Genomic DNA, 25,077 nt, shown 5'->3' with positions numbered 1-25,077 from the left:
TGTGCAGAGCTCCCATCAGGGTTCTGAACCAGCTATGGTGACCTTTGTCCAGGCCTTTCCAGTAATCAGTGAGGTCTTTATCTATCGTAGTTAGAGCAGACTTAATTAATCTCTTGAGTATTTAGCACCCCACTCCTGCTTGGACTCTATCTCCATGAGCTTTTCCGTTTGTATCCTCCACCCCTCAGTGTCCTCATCATTCCCGAGAGCCCACTTTTCTATGGATAAAGGCAAAACCGAGAACATTACAATGAAAATGGTGAATTTTCCTAGGTCCCAGTCTGCGTTTATTAAGTTCACCAAGTAGATCTCACCTAGCATCTGGCAAGGCATGGGTTAAATAAAATGTGTGAATATGACAGTGAGGTATGAATCCAAATGAATATCAGTCGGTAGGACACCCCACTACCACCACCACCCACACACACACACACACACACACACACACACAATTGGGCTGTATGTTTGACTAGATTTGTGTGTGGCTCAACCCACTCTGCTGTGATAGCACCCCTGTTAGAGAGGGCTGACTGCATGCTGGCACTGGAGAGGAAAATTGAAGCACACATATCTTGAACTAACTTGTTTCCTCTTTCTTCCTGCAGAGGGAACAAGTTAGGTAAGAAAGATAAAGATGAAAAGGAAACCAGTAAGTCTTTGGATGAAAAAACCCTTCAGGCATTCTTCATATATGTAACATATAAAATAAAGATAGCATTTATTCTACAAGAGGTTCTTAATGGTGGCTGGCTTCTCTGGAATATTCTAGTTGGTACAGGTGGATAAAGAAGAAAGCTCTCAAGCCCACAGTGGCTGTATCTTGGCTACACTGGTGTTTCAGAGGGAGGCATAGACTAGGGATTGAGTGAACTGAACTCAGTGCTTGTGAGAATCGGGAGTATCTTCTGCCCCATTTGCTATCAGATCCAACAATAGAACTTACTTACCTATGTGGAAATGTCCCCTTTACCTAGGCATGTGCCTATTGCTGCCAGGTCCCTACCCTGCCCCAGTTCCTCCTACGGTCTCCTAAGGCCCATGTGATAGCATGTGGAGTTTTCGGAAGTGGGGCTGGATCTGGTCTGTCCTGTGTTCTGAATCTCCCAATACCCAGCACTGATGATATCCACAGGGGCATGGCCCAGGGCTCCACGAGGCTATATATGTCTGATTATTGTTCTGTTCCTAACTGGTGCACATCCCTTGGCAGAGCAGCATTCCACAGCCAGAGACAAGAGAAGGCCTGCTTTGCCTGAGGTGCCTCTTGCCTCTGAAGGTGGACTTTGGGTGTCAGTGTGGTTGGAGTGAATGAACTGGTAAACCATGGATGTGTCTACAAGGATGTTTCAGAGAAGAATTGAATGTGTGTCAGTCTTCTGAATGGGAAAGACCTACCTTAAATGTGGGTAGCCTAGAACCATTCAGTAGGCTGGGCCCAGATCGTACAGGGTGTGGAGGAAGAGAGACATTTTGCCTATTTCTGTCTCTCCCCTCCCAAGCAAGCATGCCTTTTGCCTTGGATATCAGACTCCAGGTTCTTTGTCCTTTCAACTGTCTGGTTTGTATGAGTGGCCTTTGTACCCTCAGTATCTAATTGAGGCTATACACCATCGATCTCCCATGCTGAGTATCTGACTTCCCTAGCTTTGCACCTTTTAGGTGGCCTTTGTGGTCATGTGAGTCAATTTAATATGTATTAAATATCTTTACATGTATTTATTTATTATATCTCTATTCTTGCTTAGTTTCTTTGGACAACCCTAGTGTAGCCTTCTTAAAATCGGCAGCTCAGTCCTTTCCCCTTCACACCTGACTATGAAGCCTGTACATTAACAGTGCTGTATTGAACTCTTTCCTAGGCTGTGAGCAGCTTCTTAAAATTGGCAGCTCAGTCCTTTCCCCCTCACACCTGACTATGAAGCCTGTACATTAACAGTGCTGTATTGAACTCTTTCCTAGGCTGACCCCAGCTCCTTGCTTGTCATACTCCTTGAGATTGCAGGTGCCCTCCCAGCCTGCACTGAGCTTTGCATAGTCAGGCAGTTGTGGAGTCTGGGTAGCACACACAGCGGCAGAACTGGACTAACAACCTTCCTCTCGGTAGGCCGCCGTGCTAGGCTCTCTGACTCTAGGGCTGCTGTCTTTTAAGGACTGAGATTTGGCGGACAGCCATGTCTTCTGCCTTGGCTAGTTGAACCTCTCTACATAGTATGGGATTGAGTTAGGATCCCAGTTCTACACAGATCTCTTTTGAGAGCACTTCCCAAGTGGTCTGTGACACTTAAAAGTTACCAGTGTTCACCATTGGAATGGTCTTCACAGACTGCATTTGTGTTCAGAATCCACTGGAATTAGAATCTGTATAATTCCTTTTACTTTATGTCTATAAAATGTGATTGTTACTAAATTAACCTCCTAAGAGCTTTTGTTGGTAAGTCCAACTCTGACTTGATAAGTATTCCAGAGCCATGTTACTTTTGGGGAGTAAAGGTGTCCATGTAAGTTGAATAGGATGAAGTCAGACATAATAAATTACACCTATAATCTTTATACTTGAGGGATTAGGACAGAAGGCTTGCCAAGAGTTTCATGCAAGCCTGAGCTATATAGCAAAATATCTCAAGAAAAGAGGAAACAAAAAAACTGAGCCAGCAAGATAGCTGAGTAGGTAAGGGTGCTTGCCACCCGCCAAGCCTGGCGACCTGAATTTGCTCTTTAGCACTCACGTTGTGAAGGGAAAAAACCAACTAGCACAGGTTGTCCTCTGATACCTCTGTATATGCGCTATGATGCCTTCTCATGTGTATGCACACACAGGTAGCTGATAGCTAAAACACTAACTTCTTACATTAATTGCCAACATATATTGAACACGTGTATGCTCAATGAAGTACATTATACTGTTTGATTCTTTGCAAAGTCTGAGAAGTCAGGACCTTCAGGCTTTGAGATGGGGCTTGTAGTTTGCCCAACTGTGGGATGGAGCCTCAAAGCCCCACCTGCTTAGCTGCTGTTTTCTTTCTTGAAAAGGTTTTGCCCCTTTAATGGGGGTTGGGAAAGGAGAAGGAATAAAAATAAGGTGAAAGGGGAAGGGATCATAGTGGCTTTGAGTAGTTCTTGTGTCAGGTAGACATGGGTTCTATCCACCCCCAGGCTGGAGAGATTCATGTACTGTACCCGTACCCTCACTAGGATGGCTAGAGACAGCCAGAGAGCTGTTTGTGCAGAGAGAATCAGATGTAAGGTTCCATGCACACATTCCCGTGCTGCAGACTCCCTGAGGACTCTCCATTCATGTTCTGCTATGGCCTGGGTTTACCTGTATACCAGCTGCTGTTAAGGTTTTGGGTTGATTTTGTTAGGTACCTATTGTCTGCAGAGTTTGTGAGAAGCAGAACTAGCTACATCCGGTTGCTGCCATAGCCATGGCACCCTCGGGTGCTATGCCATCTGTTGTCGAACCAAAGAAAGCTACTTGGAGCTAAGACAGCACACCATCAGTTCCTGGGGTCCCTCCGAGTTGGAGGTTTTGGTTTGTTTGGTTTCTTTTGGCTTGGTTTCTCAGGGGGCATCACTTGTGGACAATAAGTGATCTTACAGAGCAGAGCCATGTGCATCACAGCCAGTTCTGGCACTCTCTTCAGCCTGGGCCCTGGCCTGTACTTAAAGTCCCTTCTTGATGAGAGTTTCAGGGCTGATCTCCCACCATCCAAGAAAGCACTGTGTATTATGGAGTACATCTATTTCCAGTGTGTTTTTACTTTATTTGTTGGTGACATAACGTGGCCAGTTTTTTACTTCTGAGTACACATATGGGGCAGTCCTATAAATTATTAAGGAGATTGTTTTTATTCATGAAGGGCTTATTTTTTACCTACTCATCACATTGTGTTGGCTGTGTGGACTCAGCATAAGGATTAAAAAAAGGTTACCTAACTATAAGGGGGTAAGGCGGTGGGGCATGCCTATGGGTCATTGTTGTAGCCATACTGGACTTCTTATGAGCCTTGAGATGAACACCTGGCTCCTTAGTCTCTACATGCCTACTGACTGCTTCTTGTTAGGCAGCAAGTTGACCTGTGGATATAGCCTTTTTTGGAGAAAAGGACTTTACAAATAGGAATTTTAGTACAAGATCATTCTGGATTTTCTGGATGCCTCCTGAAATGAGTGAAAGATACCCTTAAAAGAGACAGAAGAAGAGACCTAGACATAGGAAGTCCTTATGAAGACCAAAGACTAGAAGGAAGTGGGCATAAACCAAGGGGTGCCAACAGCCACCTGAAGCTCCCTGAAAGAAGTAAAAGGACCCTTCCCGAAGCCTGCAGTGGGTACAGCCATGCCAACTCCTTGATTTTTGGACATCTGGTCTCCAGAACTACAAGAAATGAATGGTGATGTTTTAAATACCCTCTGCTTTGGCCTGGGACACTCACACAGGGTCCTTGCAGCATCTGTGAAGAGGAGTGGCATTCGGAGCTGTTATGGTATCTCTAGACTCTGCAGTAAGAGGGTCTGACCTTCTCACCTCCAAGCAGGGGAGTGTAGACATGCCACTCGCTTCTCAGCCCTTCCACGTGTCCTGCTGCTTCTCCCTTTTGTGGTGGATCCCACACCAGACAGTCAGGGCAGGCAGGGGTGGCAGCTAAAACCGTGTGACAGTTCTTGCCTCCCTCCCTCCCACACTTGAGAATGTTAAATGAGACTTCTTGACTCAGGCAAGCTCCTTGCCTGGTTACGGAGATGTAAAATCAGCCGTGGCAACGGCACCAGCTACTTTTCCTGACTCTCCATTCGGTTCCAGAAGCAAGGCACTGAGTTTGTGCATTGGCCTCGTTTTTTCCTCCCTGTGGAGAGCTGGCAAGCTGGCTGCCCTCTGCATTGCGTGGGTAGCTGTAGGCAGGCGGCATGCTCTGCTTCAGGGACTATTGGACATGGCTGTGTTGCAAAGGTAGTTGGATCTGCCTGAGCAGTGAATGCCATTCCACACACATCTTCATATACTGACATCTCACACACAAACTACTTAGCATTGCTCAGATAGCACTAGAATATTTTCTGAAGAAATAGATGTTGGAGTTCTGTATTTATTTATGTGGTTTTTTGTTTTTGTTTTTTTTTTTAGCCCTGTGAGTATTTTTATATAAGCTGTACCTCCCTGACTGTATTGAGATGATTTCCTGAAGTTATTTCTCAAAAAGTGGAACCCCAGGATAATTGCTCTGTGGCTGTCCCCGAAGGGCGCATCATTTCTAAGTGGCACTAGTGCTGTGTCAGCAGCGACACCTCTTGTCTCCCAGGACTACTTACTGTTCATTGCCAGTTTGTCTGGGCATCTCCAGTTTTCTTTTAAAGATGAAAGGGTCCATTGTTGGCCTTCTCTGAGTTGCAAGCCACTTTTCCTGATGTGACAACATTTCCTGGCCTATGAAGATGTCCTTGCAGGTCACTTACTGATCATGTTCATTAATCCAGAATGGAAACTACAAATTAAGTTATTTTAGCATTTTGGCAAGCGCCCCAAACCTCAGATTTATACATACTGGAATGTGAGCCCTTATACCTGTAATGTAATGCTATCTCCAGGCTGAGGCTTGGAGATAACACAGAAGGCAGTGACCTAAGACTGCTTGTTCCAAATGAAAGCAGGACTATGCTGAACAAGTGGATGGGCCCTCAGCACCTCCTCCTGTATAGTAGGAAGAAAGTGGCACATAGCTTTGTATCATTGTGTTGTCCCCACTCTGCAGAGTATATAGCTGTATTCTGCCTCCCTGGGTGAGATCCATGGCTGTATCCTGTCTGACCTATGCAGCGTCTTAGTTTTTGTTTTAATTTCTTAAGCTCAGAAAGGCAGTTGATGACATTGAAAATCAGGAGACTGCTTGTATCGAGCTGACTTGCAGCATACCCAGTCAGGCTGCCCACATCTCTCCACAGTGGGTGTCGAGCTGAGCAGGTGCCCCCGCCATGCTGTCATCTCACCCCATTATCTGCCCTTGTTCCAAGGTGCCTTCCTGGAAGGAACGTCCCACAACATTCCCGTTGGCCCAAACTCAATCCCACGGGCAGCTGCGAGGAGTAAAGCCATCCTCACTGGGCACAGTGCTTCCCTGAATAGAAATGAGGTTCCGTTACTAAGGAAGGAAAGGGATAGAAATGCTGGTGAGTCATCGGCACAGATCGGGGGATGCTGAGGTAAGTTTATTCACACCGAGGGTGAAGTTTTTCTGTGAGGACATTTTGGGAGCACTGTTCAGTCAGTGACAATCTGGGGTCCCTCTGGGAAATTATTGTGTTCTGGGACCAGGCAGGTAAAGGAGGACCTGGAAAATGCGAGTGCATCCAGGAAATGGTGAGATCACAGTGACCTTGGAAAGGGCCACCTCATTTTGCCCCAGTGGTTCAGAGTGACTTTCTAAGCCACTGAGAAAGGAGGTGGCCAGGAGGCAGCAAGCAGTTGAACAGAAGGCGTTCTTTTTAGCAGTGCCCATGCCCTGTCAGTAAGGAGAGGTCAGTGGGAGACCGGACCTCACAGGGTCCTAAGAGCTTGACACTTGTGTGTTTATGTGACAGTGCGGGAAGGCCTGGGATGAGAGGGAATGTTCTTGCAAGACACCCGCAGGTGGTCCACACACACACACCTGAGTTCCTCAGGAGACACTAGACAGGGTCCTTAGCGAAGTAGAGAGGACCATGGTTCTCTGCTGCAGGGAAGCAGGCCAGGCTGCTACTTGAGAAGACTTGCTTAGTCTTAGAAAGTAAGTCAGGGTACAGGGCCAACACAGTGGTCCTTACTCTTAAATGATTCAGAAAAGGCATTCTTTATTATGTTTTATGCAAACACATACAGAGTAGGACAGTTGCTAAATGCCAGTGTGGCTCTCTGTACTTTCAGCAATGTGTAAATTTGAAGTTTTTTGCAAATAAGAAATGAGTAGTTTTACAAACATACAAGGAAACTCAGCATCATTAGGGAAATAAAGTCAAAATTACAGTGAGATGCCTTGTATACCTGTGAGAGTGGCTGCATACAAGAAGCCCACAGTGCTCAATTTGGAGGAGCTGTGGGACCCTGAACTCCTCACTGCTGCTATGAACACCAGGTGGTGGGCATAGCCAGTGTGCCCACATTGCAGCCCTAATGACCTGCTCTGTGCTCCCAAGAGGAGGAAACGCACACGTCCTTACAACAGCTTCCTACCCAACCACCAAACCCTAGGAACACCTACACAGCCATGGACAGATAGTGATCACCTACGTCATGGGATAGTCTTGCCAAGCATCATAGCCCACAGGATCCAGAAAGGAAGTGTGTGTACCAAGCCCACAAGCTGTGGAGTTCAGAGGAAGACTTCCTGGACCTGGACAAGCTGGATGGCAAGATGAGCAATGCAGAATGAAGTGGAGGGAAGGCCTGGGTGTGGGTGGGTTGTAGTGGAGGCTGGAGGAGACTAAATTGCAACAGGGTGAGTTCTACTGTGTGCAAACTACACCTCCTCAAGTCTGACTTGTTACAAAGTAACAAAATGTTAAAACAAAAACAGCTAATTTAAGCAAACCACAGGACTACTTTTGCCAGGGTGTGGCCTTTAGCCAGGAACCCTTGAAATCTCTTCCACGAGCAGTTTTCCTCTGTTCTCATACAACTCAGATTCTGGCTCCAGTATCAAGAATACCCTACCCTACCCTCGGAGACATGAGTGTATTCTAACCACTTTAAGTAGTTTATTTGGAAGATTAAGTGCCCAAAGTGCCTTACCTGAGGTCCCTAGGGGTATCACTCCAAGGAAGTCAGTGATGCTCAGAAGAACGTGTCAGCTAAGACTTCTGGGACGTGAAGGGATTTAAAAAGTCAAGGCTGGGTCCTGGCTGTGAGGGTAAGGAGCCAGACAGCACAGCACAGCACATGAAATACTTCAAGGAAGCTTTTTGGCAAACAAAGGAGGCCAGGCCAAGGAAGGGTGAGGACAATCATCACACATCACTAACAATTTCTGACTGCCCACTCACAATAGTCACAGAAGCTTTGGAAATGACATCTGGGGGTTTCCAAGAACCTTTGGTATGGCCTGCTGCCCCAGATTCAAGAGCATCCTGAACCTTAGGGGAGAGGTCACTGAGAAAAATACTGAACCATGTATACTTGTGTATAGCCAGGCAAAAGAATAACAAGCTATGGCACCCTTGAAAATGGCTATGACAAAAACAAAACAACAACAAAACTAAATATCCATGAGGGGGTAGAGGGCTGGATCCTTTCCTTGTGCAGTACCAGGATGTGGAGGGAGTCCAGCTCCAGTGGGAAACGATTTGGTGGTTTCTTGAGACCTGAAGTACCATGTGAGCCAGCAATTCCATTCCTAGGTAAATACCAAAGGAACGGAAAACAGAAACCCATGCAGATAGCAGCATTATTCACATAGTCAAAAGGGGGAGAATGGATAATAGGCTGTGGTTAATTCATCCAGTGGAATGCTCCTCAGCATGGAGAGGAATGAAGTTCTGATATGTGCCACAACACTGATGACCTTCAAAAACCTTATAATAAGTGAAAGGAGCCAACATAGAGCAATGTAAGGTTTCATTTGTGTGAAATCCAATGAGACAAAAGCATCAGTAATTGTGCGGAGGTGTCAGGGAAGACACTTAGGAGATTTTATTATGGTAAGATGAAGAGTAACTACATCTGGCTATAGGGCTTCTTTTTGGAGTGATGTTTCAGGATACAGATGTGGTGGTTGGTTGCATACCATCATGGGTGTACCAATTGCCATTGAACTGTTGACTTTTGAAAAAAAAAGTGTTATGTAATTTCACAATAAAAAATTGTTTTAAAAATAAGGTGGTTGACATCTTTTACCAGCATAAACGAGTGATGCATGTTGGTGTTACTTGGTGATATGATATGGGTGAACCCATGCTATCTGTACATCAGCCTTCAACTGCTCGTATCATCCAGTTAGATAGCTGACATGCACACCTGACTGAGGAATGTGTGTGTTTTAATTATAGATACTTTAAAAGCTGGCTGTTGTGGTGGTGCATCCTTTTAATCCTAGTTCTCAGGGACAGGATAATCATGAAACTATGAATTCAAGGCCAGCCTTAAGCAGGTCTCAAAAAGGGATGTGGGGTGGGGACTGAGGGGCTTGAGAGATGGTGTAGTGGGCAAGACACTTGCTGCATAAGCATGATGACCGCACCCGTGCTGTAGGGGTTGGTTGGTTTTAGCAAACAATGGCCAAAACCAGGTGTGGCTGCTTATGTCTTAAATGTGGAGTGGGGCCAGATCCCAGGAGCTCACTGGCCAGCTAGGGTCGCTTTATAGGGTGGCGAGCAATAGAGGAGAATACCCAACGTCCTCCTCTGTTGTCTTTATACGCAGGGGTGGACACACTTGTACTGTGTGCGTGCACCACACGCACATACAAAGAGCCTGAAGTATAGTGCATAGTGTATTACTTCTCTGGTATGCACACTGCCCTTAGTTTGATCCTTACTGCTTCAGTAACTTTGAGACTTTTTTTTTTTTTTTTGGAAGAATTTGAGCATGTTCCTGTGAATGGAAGTTCTGTGAAAATAAATATAGATAAAATATTTCTAATGATAAAAAGTGATTGGATTCATCATGAATTTTGCTAGATTTGCTAAGTGCACAGGTGGACCTGGAAGAGGATGAACCCTACCCCATCTTCCCACTGTAGACCTGGAAGTGAATCTTTCCCTTACATCTGGCAGGTGGCTGTAACCCACTCTCTCCTGTGGGGCATTGTCCTGCGTTCCATTTTTTATCATGTCTGTGGAGCTATGGGGTTGAGCATCTGTGTAGACTTAGTGGTAATTTTGAGTCTGGTCCTTGTGGTGTACAAAGGTCCACTAGGAATAGCTGATCTACAGACAGTGTTGGGTCTTTCCCTGTAGTGCTGTTGGTGGGCCTGAAGCTGAAGGAGAATCTACCTCCCACAGCCCTGACTTAGAGGATTTGTCTTTATCTTAAATAGTCATGACAATGTGTATGTTACAGAGCCTTGTTTGGGGGAGGGAGTATTCTAATAGTTAACTACTGTAGATCTCAGTAATGATCATTATTGATAAAGATAAAAGGCTCTCTTCTTTCCAGCAGCTTAACAGTTATTCTGTAAGCACCTCAGAATGTCTCCTGAAATAGAGAAAGCCTATTTCCTACTTGAAGGTTCTTTCTTGGTAAAGACAGGGCCAAATTCTTAGCATAAGGGTTTCTGTGGCTTATTTGGGGTCTCCACCTCATAAACTGAACATCATTTTAGGGCCTGTGGATTAGAATATGTAGAATCGCTTTGTTTTAAGTTTATAGTTTATAAGTGGGGACAAAACAGCATAAGTCATTTACTGATTTACTGGTGAAGGTGCTACCATAGGCAGGTGCTTTTGCCTATTTAAAAAAAAAAAATGTGTAGCCCCTCCCCCCATTATTTTATGTGTATGGGTGTTTTGCCTGCAAACAATATGCGTTCAATGCTCAGAGAGGCCAGAAGAGGATATTAGTCCCATGGGACTGGACTTACTGACAGTTGGACACCACCATTTGGGTGCTGAGAATCAAATCCAGGTCCGCCGGAAAAGCAGCCAGTGAATCGGTGCATCATCCCTTTGGCCCTCTTCCCTATGTTCATTCCCTTGTACTTTTGGCATAAGAAGTAGAAGTTACAAGGTGGGGGCTGGAGAGATGGCTCAGTGGTTAAGAGTGCTGACTGCTCTTCCAGAGGTCTTGAGTTCAATTCCCAGCAACCACATGGTGGCTCACAACCATCTGTAATGGGATCTGATGCCCTCTTCTGGTGTGTCTGAAGACAGCTACAGTATACTTATATAAATAAAATAAATAAAAATTCTAAAAAAGACGTGACAAGGTACTGATGTCATATCACAATTACAAGTTTTTCTGTTGTTTTTTCCATTTCTGGAAGCCTCCACTGAGTGTTCTTTACCACCAGCTTAACCTCTTAGATGCTTGTACTCCAGGGGACTGACTCCAGGGTTCTCCAGGTCAGGCACAGAAGCCCTTAACACCATCTGAGCACTGTATGGTTTAGCCCATCACAGTCACCTTACAGGATGGGCAAACAACAACAAACTTGGTCTACTCAGATAAAAGTTTACGGATGAGTCGTCCAGCCAGGGACCACAAAGACTACTGCCAGCGCTTCTAGTTTCTTTTGTGTGCCCATTTGACCAGAAGCTTTGGGAAATGACGTGTCCTATATGGTGTCCTGTGACAAAAGCGCCCGTGCCGTTGAATACAAGATGCTGCTGATGGTCTCTGTTCCTCTCCTGCTGAAATTCCACTTGGCTTCTAAGTTTCTGTGGTCATAAGCTTCACAGATTCCAATACCAAGGGCACTGCACGGTGTTGGGTAGATGCTGCTTGACTTGACCGCACTGATCTTAGACTCTCCTGCAGCTTTGGTCAACTCCTCTTGGACACCTCTCTGAACCATTGATGTCTAGGACTGGGGCTGGAGGGTTACTGCAGGTGCCAAGGGGGAAGTGGGGACAGGCCTTGTCATGGGAGGGATCCTTGAAGATTGTCATGTATTAGGCTGCACGCTTCATCTCAGAGGTCCCATCTCCCAGAAAGGCAGCAGGAGACTAAGTGTGGCTCTTGGAAGGGAGGAACATGGTTGAGCTGGGCAGAGACAAGGCCTCACCAAGCAGGACTGTAGCAGCATGGGAAGGCCCAGGGCCAGGTTTTAGAAAACAGTGTCTGCCTAGGAAGTGCAGACACATGTGGTAGACGGATTCTCACTCTGAGGATTCAGGTCTCTTAAGTGCCTTCAACATGACCTCTGGCTCGGAGGGTCCCGCGTGTGACCTCAGCTATCTACTCATTCAGCCACCTTCCCTTTGTGCAGGTTCTAAGCTCAGCCTGGAATATCTGCCCCTCACACATTTTGCTGTGTCCCTAGCACAGTATGCTTGTCCTCTGCTAGGCTCTGTCCACAGTGCTCAATATTCTTTCCCCAGAGGCTTGGGCTGTCTCCTGCCATACTTGATACAGGTTTTCTCTCTGTTGTCCCAGGTGAATCTGAGCAAGGTTGGCGAGTACTGGTGGAGTGCCATCCTGGAGGGGGAAGAGCCCATCGACATTGACAAGATCAACAAGGAGCGCTCCATGGCTACTGTGGATGAGGAGGAGCAGGCAGTCCTGGACAGACTCACCTTTGACTACCACCAGAAACTGCAGGGCAAGCCCCAGAGCCATGAGCTGGTATGAGCACCACAGCCCTCCTTGTACCCTCAGCAGGCGGTGGGTCACGCTGGTGGGGAAGGGGGCATGGGAATAGGGTAGTCCTGGCTTGGCCCTCGGCCTCTGCTTTAGTTCTGCAGTGTCCTGCTTAGCTAGGGAAGCCCAATTGCTTATGTCACCTAGTCCTTACCTGAGGACAGATAAACATTGCTATTCAGCCATATCTCATACCTGAGCTGCATGGCAAGGCCTTGAGGGTGTCTCTTTATTTGCCCTGAACACACCATAGCTTAGAATCGTTGGGTGTTGATGACTCCTTATGCCTTATCTCCAGGCAACTTCCTGGAGCCCTGAGAGCCCCATTGGTAGAAGAAGGGAGGGCTAGGCTTCAGGGCCAGCTTAGGTTCTGACTCCAAAAGCTAATGCACAGCAAATAGTAGGTGAGTGAAGTGGAGTTCTGGGGCTGTAACAAGGGAATGCCAGCAGCTTCTGGGAGAGCAGAAGGCTATGCCTGACCTGTAGAGTGCCCCGGGACAGGCTGCTGGTGGCAAAGGATGATTGCTTAGATAAACACATTTGTTCTTCCTCTTAATAACCCTGAGAGTAGCTACTTAGGGAAGAAAAGGCTGTTGCTTTGGGTTCTCATCACTGTGAAATGCCCAACCAAACAGCACATGAGCTCATGTGCATGTAGTCCAAGCATGGCTCAGAGAAGGATTGGCAACTGGGTATAGGCTATCTACAGAAAGGCAGCCCCTAGGGCTCCAGAGAAGTTAATATGTGTTCCCTGTTGTCTCTGAAGGAGCTTTTCTTTGTGGTTTGTTTGGATTGTCCTGTCTTTCCCTTCAGAGTGGCATTATACCTTGGGGCAGGGGTCTTTAGTATGCTCTGTTGTTGCACTGGCCACTGTAGTCTATTTTCATGGACACGCCTTTAGAAGCAGTGCTGGTGTCCTTACCTCTTCCCCCAGGCCATACGAGCACATGTCTTGAGCATGAGCTGTGATGGGCAGGGTAGGTTAACTGGTTGTAGGCTCTGCACAACAGTTCTGGTTAGAGTGTCTGTTTCAAAATGAAGAGACTGAGGTTTTTAATTTTCCCCATAGCAGCTCTAGCAGAGGGCTGGGGTTTCCTGCTCTGTCCTGACCCTGTGTGTGGTGAAGAGAAGGTCGTCTGTGAGGGGAAGGCCCATGTAATACAGAGGTCCTTAGGCAGAAACTTGGAACTTTGGAACCTCACCTTAGCAGAGGTAGCCAGACCTGCTTGGTCACAGTGTAATACAGTCACACAAGGTCTATCTGTGGCACTTTGCCTCGGGGTGGGGCCTTATGGATCGGCTCACTCCTGTGCCTAGGATCAGGACTTTGCCCACAGAAGGACTTAGATGTATTTAGCAGGTGACTGCCAGGGAAAGAGCCTGCCTTGACCAGAGAAGTGAACGCAGATGAGGAGGAGCTACCAAGTACCACTGAGAAATTTGTGCCACAGAATGGAGAGACCAAGGATAAGTGTGGCTCTTCATACCTTCCCCAGATGCTGTGACTGAGTCTTTGTTGTAGAGAAACACTGAAATAGATACTGACTGTGGCTTGAATTGCCTTTGTGCATTTGCCAGACCTCAGTGAAGTCTTGTGCAGATTTGAATTAGGAGATGTAAGAGAAGCTAGGAGGTCCTCTAGCTTTCTGCACCTGTGAGTCTCCAGGTCTCTGGGATTGCATCCCTTGCAGAACACTTGTCAAAACAACCTCAGTGCCACTTGCCTGGGAGTTGCAGCAGTGCAGGATTTGCATGATAGGTCAGGCTCTGTGTACCCTGTCTCCCTTGCCCCTCCCAGGCTCTTGTTTTTTGTGCAGCCCTCCTTTTTTCCTTCGGTGCTGATGCCCTCTGGCATGGCTTAGTGTCACCTTCCTCTAGGACAGATGGAAAACAGTCTGCATCAGTGAGAGCAAGCACACAGCTATCTTTAAGGAATTAAGAGGCTAGCCTCTTTAATGTGACCTTATTCAAAGAACAGTTCAGCCTTGTTTTACAGTCTCAATAATGGTCCTCTGCAGGAACTGGCTGCTTTTTTCCCATCCTTATAAGTCTCAGATCACCTAGTTAGGACAACTGCTTCCCAGCCTACTGTCCCAGACTGGAAATAGGGTCGCATGCTTGTCTCCAGTAAACCAAGACAGCTCTTAGGAAGTTCCTCACTGCCAGTCTGAAACAGGATAGCAAAAGGATCAAATGATAACAGAGCTAACCCTCATATGTATGCACTGTGCACGGTACACTGAATACAGTATCTTGTGTGAGGGCTACTACTGGAAAGCTATCTCACTCCAAAGGCAAGGCTTTGGGGTGTCCTGTTTTTGCTTTCTATGAAGACTGCCCTCTTTGCCCACAAGACGTTGCAGAAGCCTGAGTGTGGAACAGAAGGTCCTCACAACTGTGCATAGAAGACTTGCCCAGGGCTGATGGACAGCTTCCACACAGCTCTTTATGATCCAACCCTGCGAAACTGAGGAGACTAGACAGCAACCCAGCTGAGACGGTCCTGCAGGACACCTTAAAGATGCTGGGGGCTAGTGGGGAGAGCTTCGTCTCCAGTCAAATGGATTTTGCTGTGGACTTGTCATGGATCTCGCAAGGGCCATTGAGGGATCGAGTGTACTTGCCCAGATGTGGTCCCGGCAAGGCCTTCAAGGAGCTAAGGCATGGGTGGAACCCAATGTGATTCCATCCCCAGAGCTGAACGAATCAGGATGGCCAAGGAAGCCTCTGGCTGTGGATAGTCGGGAGCATAGTTCAATTTTCACAAGTCCCACTATCCGCCTGGTATCTGTGCTGAAGTTTTCCTTCCATTCTAGGCTTGAAATGCCTTGGAGACACATCTTCAGTGTACAGGACCCTGGGGTTCCATGTAAAGTATCTTTAGCACTTTCTTTTATTGAGCAAAGAAACAGAAGTAGAAAGGTAGGTCCTGATACAGCAGGTTAGCTCATAATCAGTACTCACATACAGGGCTTTCATGGGTAGCTGAGGTCACTTCTCTAGGATTGCCACTCCTAACTAGCAGAAAGAGAATGGAAATGGGGCCAGGTTCCTCTGCCAGCCTCCATCTGCTGTGCACATTGGCAGTCACAGTTACCAACAGGCTCTGTATTGATGCCCATTTATGGTGTAAACTTGAAGTTTTCTAAATCTGCCAGAATTTTAAATTGTGCTTCTAATGCCACCAGTGCTTTGTATTTTAAAGCATTTTAATCTTGAAGTGGTAATATACCTCTTTTTTTTTTTTTCATTTTTTAATTCTTTAATTGCCATAAGGTCACTTCTTTCCAAAGTTAACCAATGGAACGAACACTCGTCATCTTTTCCCCAGTTAGGTGTGCATCTAGAAGTTATGTGGAAGCACACAGGTGTCATTGCTCTGTCTGTACTTTGATGTGTCTTTTTAGGATTCCTCCAGCCTGGTAGCACTTACCCCTTATAAGCAGTGACAGACATTGCGCAGATAGATGTCACTAAAACCTATGAGTGACTTTGGTGGCACGCAGGATGGCCTGATCTCTCTCTGCCTTGGCTCTGGAGAAAGGGCCACGCATTTATCTTGGCATCCTCAACTCCCTCAATTGTCCTTTTGATAGCGGGTCCCACACAGCCACTAGGTTCTTGTTCACCCTGCAGCTGGCTAAGGCTCAGCAGCCTCCTGCCTAGGTTATCTGGCTGGTCTCATCTTGTTTTCTTTTGAGACTATACAGCTTCACACTTCTCATGGGCAAAGATGGAGGCCTACTATGGACTAAGTATCTTTGATATGCTTGTTGCTACTTCACTTAGATTTAAAAACAAGCCAAGACTCAACAAGCCAGGAAGCTTGGATTTTAATAATCCATAGTTCTGAGAATCCAGTAACTTTGCTGACATTCAAAATTTTTCACTTTGCTTTCAATCTGTCATCTTCGTGATAAGGGCAGCAGTACCTGTCCTCTGTGCCTGTTCTGCAGGGCTGTCCGCAGCAGGTGCTCCACTGGGGAACAATCTCTAGCCATTCATCTTGTTAGTCTTTGGTTTCTTACGGTTGGAAGGAAGGAAGGAAGGAAGATCTCCTTCTCTTGGGTATGTCTATGGTAGCAACTGAGGAAGGTAGATGCTCAGAGGAAGGCTAGCCCATTAACACAGGCACAGCTGCTGTCACAGGGACACAGCCTAGAACCACACAACTCCAATCTGCCTCTGATTTTCAAGGACTAGACAGCTCAGTAGTGGCCATAGGCTGGGAGGAGCTAAGTCTACCAGCTCTTACTGTGTCCTAAAAGCAGTGAGGTGTTTCGGACTGGTCCACAGCTGGACATTTGGAGGTCTCTCCCTTCCTCTGTATCGTCATATCCTTGGTCAATCCCAGTATCGTCTGATGAATTTTTCAATGACAAGAACTTCCTTCCTTGGGGAAGAGGTGCTAGAACACCTCTACACACCTTAGTCATGTCCCTAAGGGGCTGGGGCACCACTGCTTCATATCTGAATCATCTCCCTGGGGATTACTGTAGACTCTGTGGGTTGTGTGGGACTTGGACAGACCTATTGGGAAAGGGACCAAAGATGAACTAAGATCAGTCAGGGTTCTACTAGAGATTGAAGCTGGAAAGCTAGAAATTCAGTCTTGAGAGAACAGTCTTGCAGAGGAATTGGCAGTCAGTGGGTGCCTCCCTTGGACACAAACTGGCCTGCAGTCCTCTGGCCAGTTGGCCTTAGCAGGCAAGTCCTCAAGCCCTGAGGAAGTAGGATGTCTCTGTGCCTGCAGGCAGTCTGTTCTAGGAGAAAGCATGCGATGCCTTGTGATCTCCTTTAATCTCTCTATTTTCTGTTTGTAGAAAGTCCATGAGATGCTGAAGAAGGGGTGGGATGCTGAAGGCTCTCCCTTCCGAGGCCAGCGATTCGACCCAGCCATGTTCAACATCTCCCCAGGGGCTGTGCAGTTTTAATGACCGGAAGTAAAGGAAACCCTCGCCGTTGGGGAGATGGAGACGTTGTCCTCCTCACTCCCTGCATGCCAGGGACTCACTCCTCCTGATTAGTCCTAGCCATTTTTTTCTTTCATGATGAATCAGGCCTTCCATGCTGACCTTCTACCTTCAGACTATTCTAGAGAAGGTACAGGGCCAGCTGCTGCTTGGCAGTGTCTGTGGCCAACACTGAATGAAGGTGTTTGACATGCAGGAGGGACATGTCCCAGCCTACAGGTAGCACATGTTCTGTCTCCACAGCAACCAGGCACTGCAGGCAGCATTTGCTTTCTCCCCGTTCTCTCTGCTTGCTGTTGTTTTGACGCTATTCTGCTTGCTTGTCTTCTGATTGGGGATAAGGAGTGACTGGGCTCAGACAAAGCTAAGTTGAATTGTGTGGAGCCAGGCACCTGCATGAGGGCCAGCGGGGCATGGCTGTGGGACTGCTATGGGGTTCCCTCACTTGTTGACCTGTGTCTGCCTCTGTGTGTGTGTGCGCGTGCCTGCGTGCGCGCGCATGTGTTCCATCTTGCTCATTCCTTTGTGAATACACTTGACTTGCCTCAGTTTTATGGGTACAGCAGGAACTGGGGTCTGTTTGAGATGTTAGCAGAAAGTCTGAGGTTCTGGCCTCTCACCCAGGTGTGGCAAGGATTCTGTCTGCCCTCTGACTGCAGCTGCCTTGCTTTGATTCTTGTTGAAGTGAGCTGAGACTAGCCACCACTACTTTTTCCCCTCAAGACCTCCTCTTTGGGTGTGCTGCATTCAAGCCTGGGTACCTCCAAGAAGAGATCACAGCCTGTTGGTAGTTCATTGGCAGATCCGTGTCAACTACACTCCCTAAGGAGCTTTGACCCTGAAGCATGCCTCAGGAAGGAAAACGTATGCACTAGCTTGAAGGCAACTACAATTGAGTCCAAGAAAATGAAGATTTCTCTGTGCCGATCACTAGACTGCTTTTTGGAGCTCAGAGCCTGTGTGGCCTGGCCAGCTAGGGTGTGGAGACCTGCCCAGAGGACCAGGACCCTGGTGTCCCATCCCTTTACGGACTCTCTGTGCTGGTTGGTGCCTGGCATCTCCATTTGCCTGGTTCTCAGTAGTGTGGTGTGTGTGTGTGTGTGTGTGTGTGTGTGTGTGTGTGTGTGTGTTCACATCACAGCACTAATTTCTATACTCTGGTAACCAGCCATACAAAGTGCAAGAATTAAGACCCATTGGAGCCAAGGCAGCCTGTCCTCTGGAACTAGCCCTGCACCGAGTGCTGTGTCCACTTGCTTGGAAGGAGCCATTGGAAGAGCAGATTTTGGAACTTACTCAATTGTGTAGACAGGAGCTGGTTCATTGTAGGCATTTAAGGGATTTCTGGTTTACTTCCTAAACGTCCATACTGGGAGTTAATCTGTGGGCCTGAGTAGACCATGATGGTGGTCAAGGGACAGCAGTAGACCCCAAATACCCACTCCAGAGTCTGAACTTGTGATTGGACATTGGCCACCAAGTTGATGAAATCTCTCTAAAGAGGTCACCGTCCAGGAGCAGAATCTGTCATATTCACAAGATCCCCAGGACACTTTGCTATTTGTTCCTGAAGTTTTCCTCAAGGTCTAGGCTGTGCACATCCCTGTCCCATGGAAGCTGTCTCACCTAAAGAAGGAAGTCTGTGGTGTGTGTGCACCTGCAGTCTTCTCCCTCTCAGCCCTCATCCTGTGGGTAGTCTTGCAGAAGGAATGATGTCGTAGCGGAACCCTGCATCCTTTTATTTAAGACAATGCTTTACTCTGTGTTGACTCATCTTCATTACTGTAGCATGGTTTTAGTTTCTGTGTTGCATTTTTTTTCTTTGTCCCTGCCGTGTTTCAACAAACAAGCCTGTATAGAAAAAGCAGCCTGGGGGATATAGCACTGGTTGTAGGCCGTGGGGCAGGAAGCTGTGCTCTGTGACTGATCCCTGGGGCATGTTGTAGTGCATGGTGTGGTGGTGGCTTCTGTATCTACATGCCTCCATCACAGTGAGGCTCAGTCCCAGCCAGCCAAGTAGATAGTTCTTTGTCCTGAGGCACTGCCCTGGTTTGCCCCGCCACTGAAGTTGGCACATTGCCTGTTTTCTCTTTTTAGACACAACAGCCACAGTGTGGTCTCTAAGTCCCACCAGCTGAGGTCTGAGGAAAGCAGGGTGACTCTGTTCCCTTTGCCCAGAGACCCAAAGAGTGGGGTGTCCAGCCTGCAGAGTTGCTCTGGCTCCTCGGTATTGGTTTGCAATAAATCTGTATTTAAGCAGCTCTGGTTCTGTCTGTGACATTCACTATTAAGACACTTACATGAGTGGTCATTACCCTTGACTTCTAGCCGTGAGTCCTGTGTCCCTCTACAGAGTCAACACCAAAACTAAATGCTCTGGGTTGTTTCTCACCTGGCCTCGCACTGCTTTTAGAAATCCTATAAGCTATTAATTTTTTATTGTTACCATAAAGACCCATTCAAAATCCTGAACCACCCTGCTGGAGACCCCTTTTCTTGGGGTTACTATTGTCTTGATTAAACACCATGACCAAAAGTAACTTGGGGAGGAAAGGGTTTGTTTATCTGGCTTATACTTCTATGTTATAATCCGTCATTGAAGGAAGTTGGGGCATGAACTCAAGAAGGGCAAGAATCTAGAAGCAGGAGCTACTGAGACCATAGAGGCATGCTCACTTCTCCTGGTTTGCTCAGCCTGCTTTCTTACAGAACCTAAGACCAGCAGCCCAACACCCACATGGGCTGGGTATTCCCCTGTCAATCACTACTTAGGAAGATGCCTTACAGGCTTGTCTATGGCCAGATCTTATAGAAGCACTTTTCCAGGGTGAGATTCCCTGCTCTCAAGTGACTATGGATAGCTGTCCAGTTGACATAAAACTAGTTTTCACCCATTACCCCCCCACCCCACACACTGTTTATCAGGCTTCCAAGCCCTTAGAATGCAGGCTGTCCTCAGTACATAACCCTGCGTCTGTCTCAGAATCCACTTAGATCTCAGACTTCTTCCTGTGCTGTGCCCTATTCCAGAGAATCCATCACTGACCCTACTCATTCTCAGTAGGCAGGACCTGTGGGTTTGTTAGCCTCTCTCATGAAGCACTGGTATTGCCCATCTCATTCCTGGGACCAGAAATTACCTTATCCCCGCCCCCCCCCCAAAAAAAAAGTCTTCAGTGATAGGCCCTGAGAGTACAGGAGTGAGCACAGTCAAGCATTTTGTGTGGAAATGTGTCCAGGAGGCGTCAGCTGCTGTGCAGAGAACTCACTGGCCAGAACACTGTGCTTGGGGAACAGACCCTCACCCCACCTCAAATCTGCTCCTCTAGCGGGCCAGCTGGCAGGCAGCTCAGCCAGGAACTGGATGGCCTCCTTTTGTGAGTAGAACGCATGGAGTTAATGCAGAGGCTGGCTAGTTCTTGATAAGCTATCCTGTTGGGTTAGAGGGCCAGTGACCCTGGTACATACAAAGCTGGGTATTCTATAGAACGAGGACTGGCCATGGCCAGCTGGGGTTGAGCTCTGCTACCTGCCTGAAGGTCTAGAGAGTGAGATGTCTGAAAGAACCTCCCGCCTGGAACATCTACTGGATGTGGTCTGAAAGCCCTGGGTGCCTCCTCCCAGTCTTGCTTACCAGTTACTGTCTCAGGTGAGAGAAAAAAAAAATTCTTTTCAGATTGACCAATTAACTCAGGATGTTAAAATGCCTGCATTATTTGTTTTTGGTTTTGTAGGGTTTTGTTTGTTTGTTTGTTTGTTTGTTTGTTTGTTTGTTTGTTTGTTTTCAAGACAGGGTTCCAACCATGTAGCCCTGGTTGTCCTGGAACTTTTTCTGCAGACCATGCTGGCCTCAAACCCAGAGGTTGATTGGTCTATCTCTACCTCCTGAGTGATGGGACTAAAGGGGTGGACCATCACCAACCAGCCATTATTGGTTTAGTTTGGTTTAGCTCTGGCTGCCCTGAAAGTCACTCTGTACGCCAGGCAGAAAAAGAGATCGGACTGCCTCTGCCTTCTGAGTGCTGAGATTAAGGGCATATGCCACCATTGCCCGGCTTTTGGGTTTATTTCTTAAGATTCAAAATTGACCACTTTGTCTTCAAATTCAGAACAGAGTCCCAACATACTTGAACTCTCAGTGTTGGTTTTTCTGTCTATCCTCTGGTCAAGAGCCCAAGACCCACACTGCACATACAGAAGGCCTTGTGCAGCCTGCTGACTCCCTGCTGTTCCTGGGGTGAGGGAGCAGAGCCCTTCATGGGGCCAGCTCACCTTGTGGCTGTGGGGATGATCTGCAGAATGGGAGCAGTCATACCCCAGCCCAGGCTCTGGACGACATCACAAGGTCAGCCTCTGGATTTCTGGATGGACTTGTGCCTGGTAGGTTAGCATTTGCCAGTTGGTCAAGATTAAAGATGCCTGGAGGTAGGCCTGCCTCACTTCCTGCTGCATCTCCACACTAGGGTTTGCAAAGAGCTAGACAAGGCCTCACAGATTTCTTAGTACAACTCTTTGATGCTAGTTATAGGAGCAAGTATCTCTCCCCAAGGTGTATGGCCTATGGCTACCTCATCTGTCTCCAACCATCCAACCTAAGGCTGGCATAAGATAGCTTCTCCCTTTTGACAGCATTCACCTGAACCTACAACAACCCAGACATGGGTGCCTCAGTGGCTTCCCAACCCTTTGCTGAGAAGGGTCTGCCTCCTCATAGAGGTATTATATAAGGTCAGGGTAGGAAAGAGCTAGGGGAAGAAAGATTCAAACCCTCCCACAACAGGACCACCAAGGATGCCTGGCCACTTTGCTCTGGTAGCAGAGTAAGTACCTGGGCCACAGGGCCAGAAATGGATACCACACCGGCTTGCTTGCCTGCCTGCCACCATTTTGCTTTCTGTGTGTACCAGCCTTCTCCAGCATAGGCAAGAGTTAATCTCACCTCTGCAGAAATTCCCTGTACCTCAAGACTTTCCTACCCTTAACTCCAGGTGGCACCTGGTTTTTGAGACCCCCATCCCGCAAATCACATGTATCCCTTTACCCCTTAGGGCACACAGACTGGTGTGTGCTAGCCTCTGATCTTCCCAACACCTTTGAGAAGTTGGAAGCCAGGTCTGGCCTGTCTCCCTGGCTGGTTTTCCATGTGTGCTAGTGAGTGCTGGCTCATATGTCTGTAAACTCTAATGTTTTCAGAGGTCGCCTGCTCCATGGAGGCAAGATTCAGCTCATGCCCGTTAGTCCCTTGCTGCTTGTCTTCAGAGAGCTGTTTTCAGTTACAGAGACACCTTTGTCTTGTGACTGATGATGCTCCTTTCTGCCTGCCCAGAAGGTGTGAGTGTGCCCTAGAGTAGGTAGATTTCCCAGCCTGCTCCCTGTTGCCCTTTGCCAGTTCCCTAACTTGTGAGCCCTTCCGCCTTTCCTGGATCCCCTCAGTTAGGCCCCTAGTGGGGTCCAAACTACGAGGTCTGACTCTTCCATGGGTATCTGACATCAACCATGACAGCAAGACACTGTCCTGCCTGCATGTACACTCACAAACTGCAGAGATGGCCACAGCTGGTATCCCAAGTATCTGCTGCTGATTGTATCAGCGGGGTAGAAAGACAAGGCTGATTGTTTTCTTTGTTTGTTTGTTTGTTTTTGTTTTTCGAGACAGGGTTTCTCTCTATAGCTCTGGCTGTCCTGGAACTCACTCTGTAGACCAGGCTGGCCTCAAACTCAGAAATCCGCCTGCCTCTGCCTCCTGAGTGCTGGGATTAACGGCGTGAGCCACCACGCCTGGTGATTGTTTTCTTAAGTAGAAGGTTTGGAGGCAATTTCCAGTTTTAAGATGTTTCCCCTGGCCTGAGGAGCTAGATGGGTCAGTTGATAAAATGTTGCTGCACAAGTGTGAGGTTGAGTCCTGATTCACAGACTCACAGAAAAAGCTAGGTGAGATATGCAGTACATGCTGTGATTCCTGGGGAGCTAGAGACCTGGATCCCAAGAGCTTGCTGACCAACCACCCTCATCAAATAGACAAGCTCCGAGTTGAACAGGAAAGCCTTGTCATCAGAAAGGAAGGTGAAGAAAAAGAGGATAATACCTGCTAGTTAGGAAGTTGACACCAAGAAACATGTCTAATAAAACTCACTACACTCTCCAGGGTTAAGTCTGTGGACAAACTGCTTTCAATGAACTGGACCCTTCCCCTTCACCGGGTGGGCCCGCCTTCCCCTACACTCTCCACTCTAGTGACCACTGTGGGCCCTGGAACTCAGTCCCTTCTGAGGCCAGTCAGAGAAGCACTCTGTCCTTCAAAACTCATCCTGTGAGGTTGTGTTTAAGTGCAAGTGTGTGGGCCCTCGTTCAAAGGACCAAGAATTTAAAGTTTGATGCGGCAGCATTTTAGTCTGGCGACTACCCACAGGAGACTCTTCTACACGGGCCCCTCCTGCTGGTTACGGCTAACCTCTGCTCAGCCCTGATAGGGCTGGAGCTGCTTTTCCTGTCTTCCTGTTACAGCAGTCAGAAACTTAAGAACCCCCTTGTCTTTGCCCTGCAATGAAGACCAGAATTTCCATGATGCCATTTTTTAATTGTTTAAATAGGTAACTGCTTGTCCTTAGCTTCTTTCACCCTTGCCTCTGTGAGCCGGCTCTGTGGCCTCCCTCAGAGGAGGCTTTCTGAAGTGAATATTACTTTAATTATCTCCTGCAGGTCAGTGCTTTAGTTGGTCTGGCCTTTTCTCACTCTTTTTTTTTTTTTTTTTTTTTGGTTTTTTGAGACAGGGTTTCTCTGTATAGCCCTGGCTGTCCTGGAACTCACTTTGTAGACCAGGCTGGCCTCGAACTCAGAAATCTGCCTGCCTCTGCCTCCCGAGTGCTGGGATTAAAGGTGTGCACCACCACGCCAGGCTTCTCTCACTCTTGAAGGTGGAACTGTGGTAGAATCTCCTGCAGGTTCCTTACATCTTTATGGTCTCCTTCCCCCTTCCTTCCCCCTTCCCCCTCCCCTTCCCCTTCCCCCTTCTTTCTTCCTTCCCCTTCCCCCTTCCCCTCCCCCCTTCCCCCTCCCCCCTTTCGCCCTTCCTTTTGATTTTTAGTCTTGTGCTGGGTGAGGAGTTAAGAGTGCCGTGCATTACCACTTTGTGAGAAAATCCAGCAGGCTTTGCCATTCTTATTTGATGGTTTCTTGTACAAACTTCTAGTTGCATTTCATCTATTTTGTGCTTACACGCTGTGCACACAGCTAGTAAGGGCATTCTGACCTTACGCCTGTGTAAGTTATATACGCTCTAGAACTGACCAACCGGAAGCCCGCGTTGCCTTAGACAGTCCCTCCTCACACTCAAGCCTTGCTCTCTTCAGGTATGACTATTCTTGGGGAGTCACGTAAGTATCTTTAACTACTTTGTATATTTTATCTTCATTTCCTAACGACAACACAGAGACAGGTTAGAGCTCTTTCTATTCCTGGCCTTGTTTCCAAGGCCCAAGCCTGTTGTCCCTGTGTAGGGGGACTAAAACCTACAAGCTGGTGGCAGCTCCCATGCCCCCTGGCTTGCAAACAAGTACCTATCTTCTGCCTGTTGGGACTGCCTTTCTCATCACAGGCATTAAATGCTTAAGATACTCTAGATTTCTTGTTTTGTATCCAGCTTATGTAATGAAGTGCAAAACACCAGCATTTAGCCTGCCTGCACCCTGGCTGAACCTCTTGGCTCGGCCTGTTTAATGACAGTATACATAGGCCTGGTGGGGTAGATCTAAGAGAAGGCATAGGAGGAAGGATGGATGCACAGGGACCCGGTCCCCATATCCCACCTAGACCCCACCCTCTCAGGTCATCCAAGAGCCA

At 47.5% G+C, this 25,077-nt stretch overlaps 1 protein-coding gene across 1 annotated transcript in view; it reads left to right on the top strand.

Moving 5' to 3' along the window:
- The window catches only part of Nudcd3 (NudC domain containing 3), an 88,222-nt gene extending 68,722 nt beyond the window's left edge, over positions 1-19,500 (top strand). The window contains exons 5-6 of the mRNA XM_021176702.2: positions 12,062-12,250; positions 17,089-19,500. Of these exons, the coding sequence (XP_021032361.1) occupies positions 12,062-12,250; positions 17,089-17,199 (300 nt within the window). The 3' untranslated portion in view covers positions 17,200-19,500. The remainder of the gene's footprint in view (positions 1-12,061; positions 12,251-17,088) is intronic.
- Positions 19,501-25,077: the final 5,577 nt, after the last annotated feature.

This window comes from Mus caroli, chromosome 11 (genome assembly GCF_900094665.2).
Source record: "Mus caroli chromosome 11, CAROLI_EIJ_v1.1, whole genome shotgun sequence".
In the NCBI taxonomy this organism is placed as follows: domain Eukaryota; kingdom Metazoa; phylum Chordata; class Mammalia; order Rodentia; family Muridae; genus Mus; species Mus caroli.
Note: the sequence above shows the minus strand (reverse complement) of the source record. Positions and strands in the feature narration are given on the sequence as shown.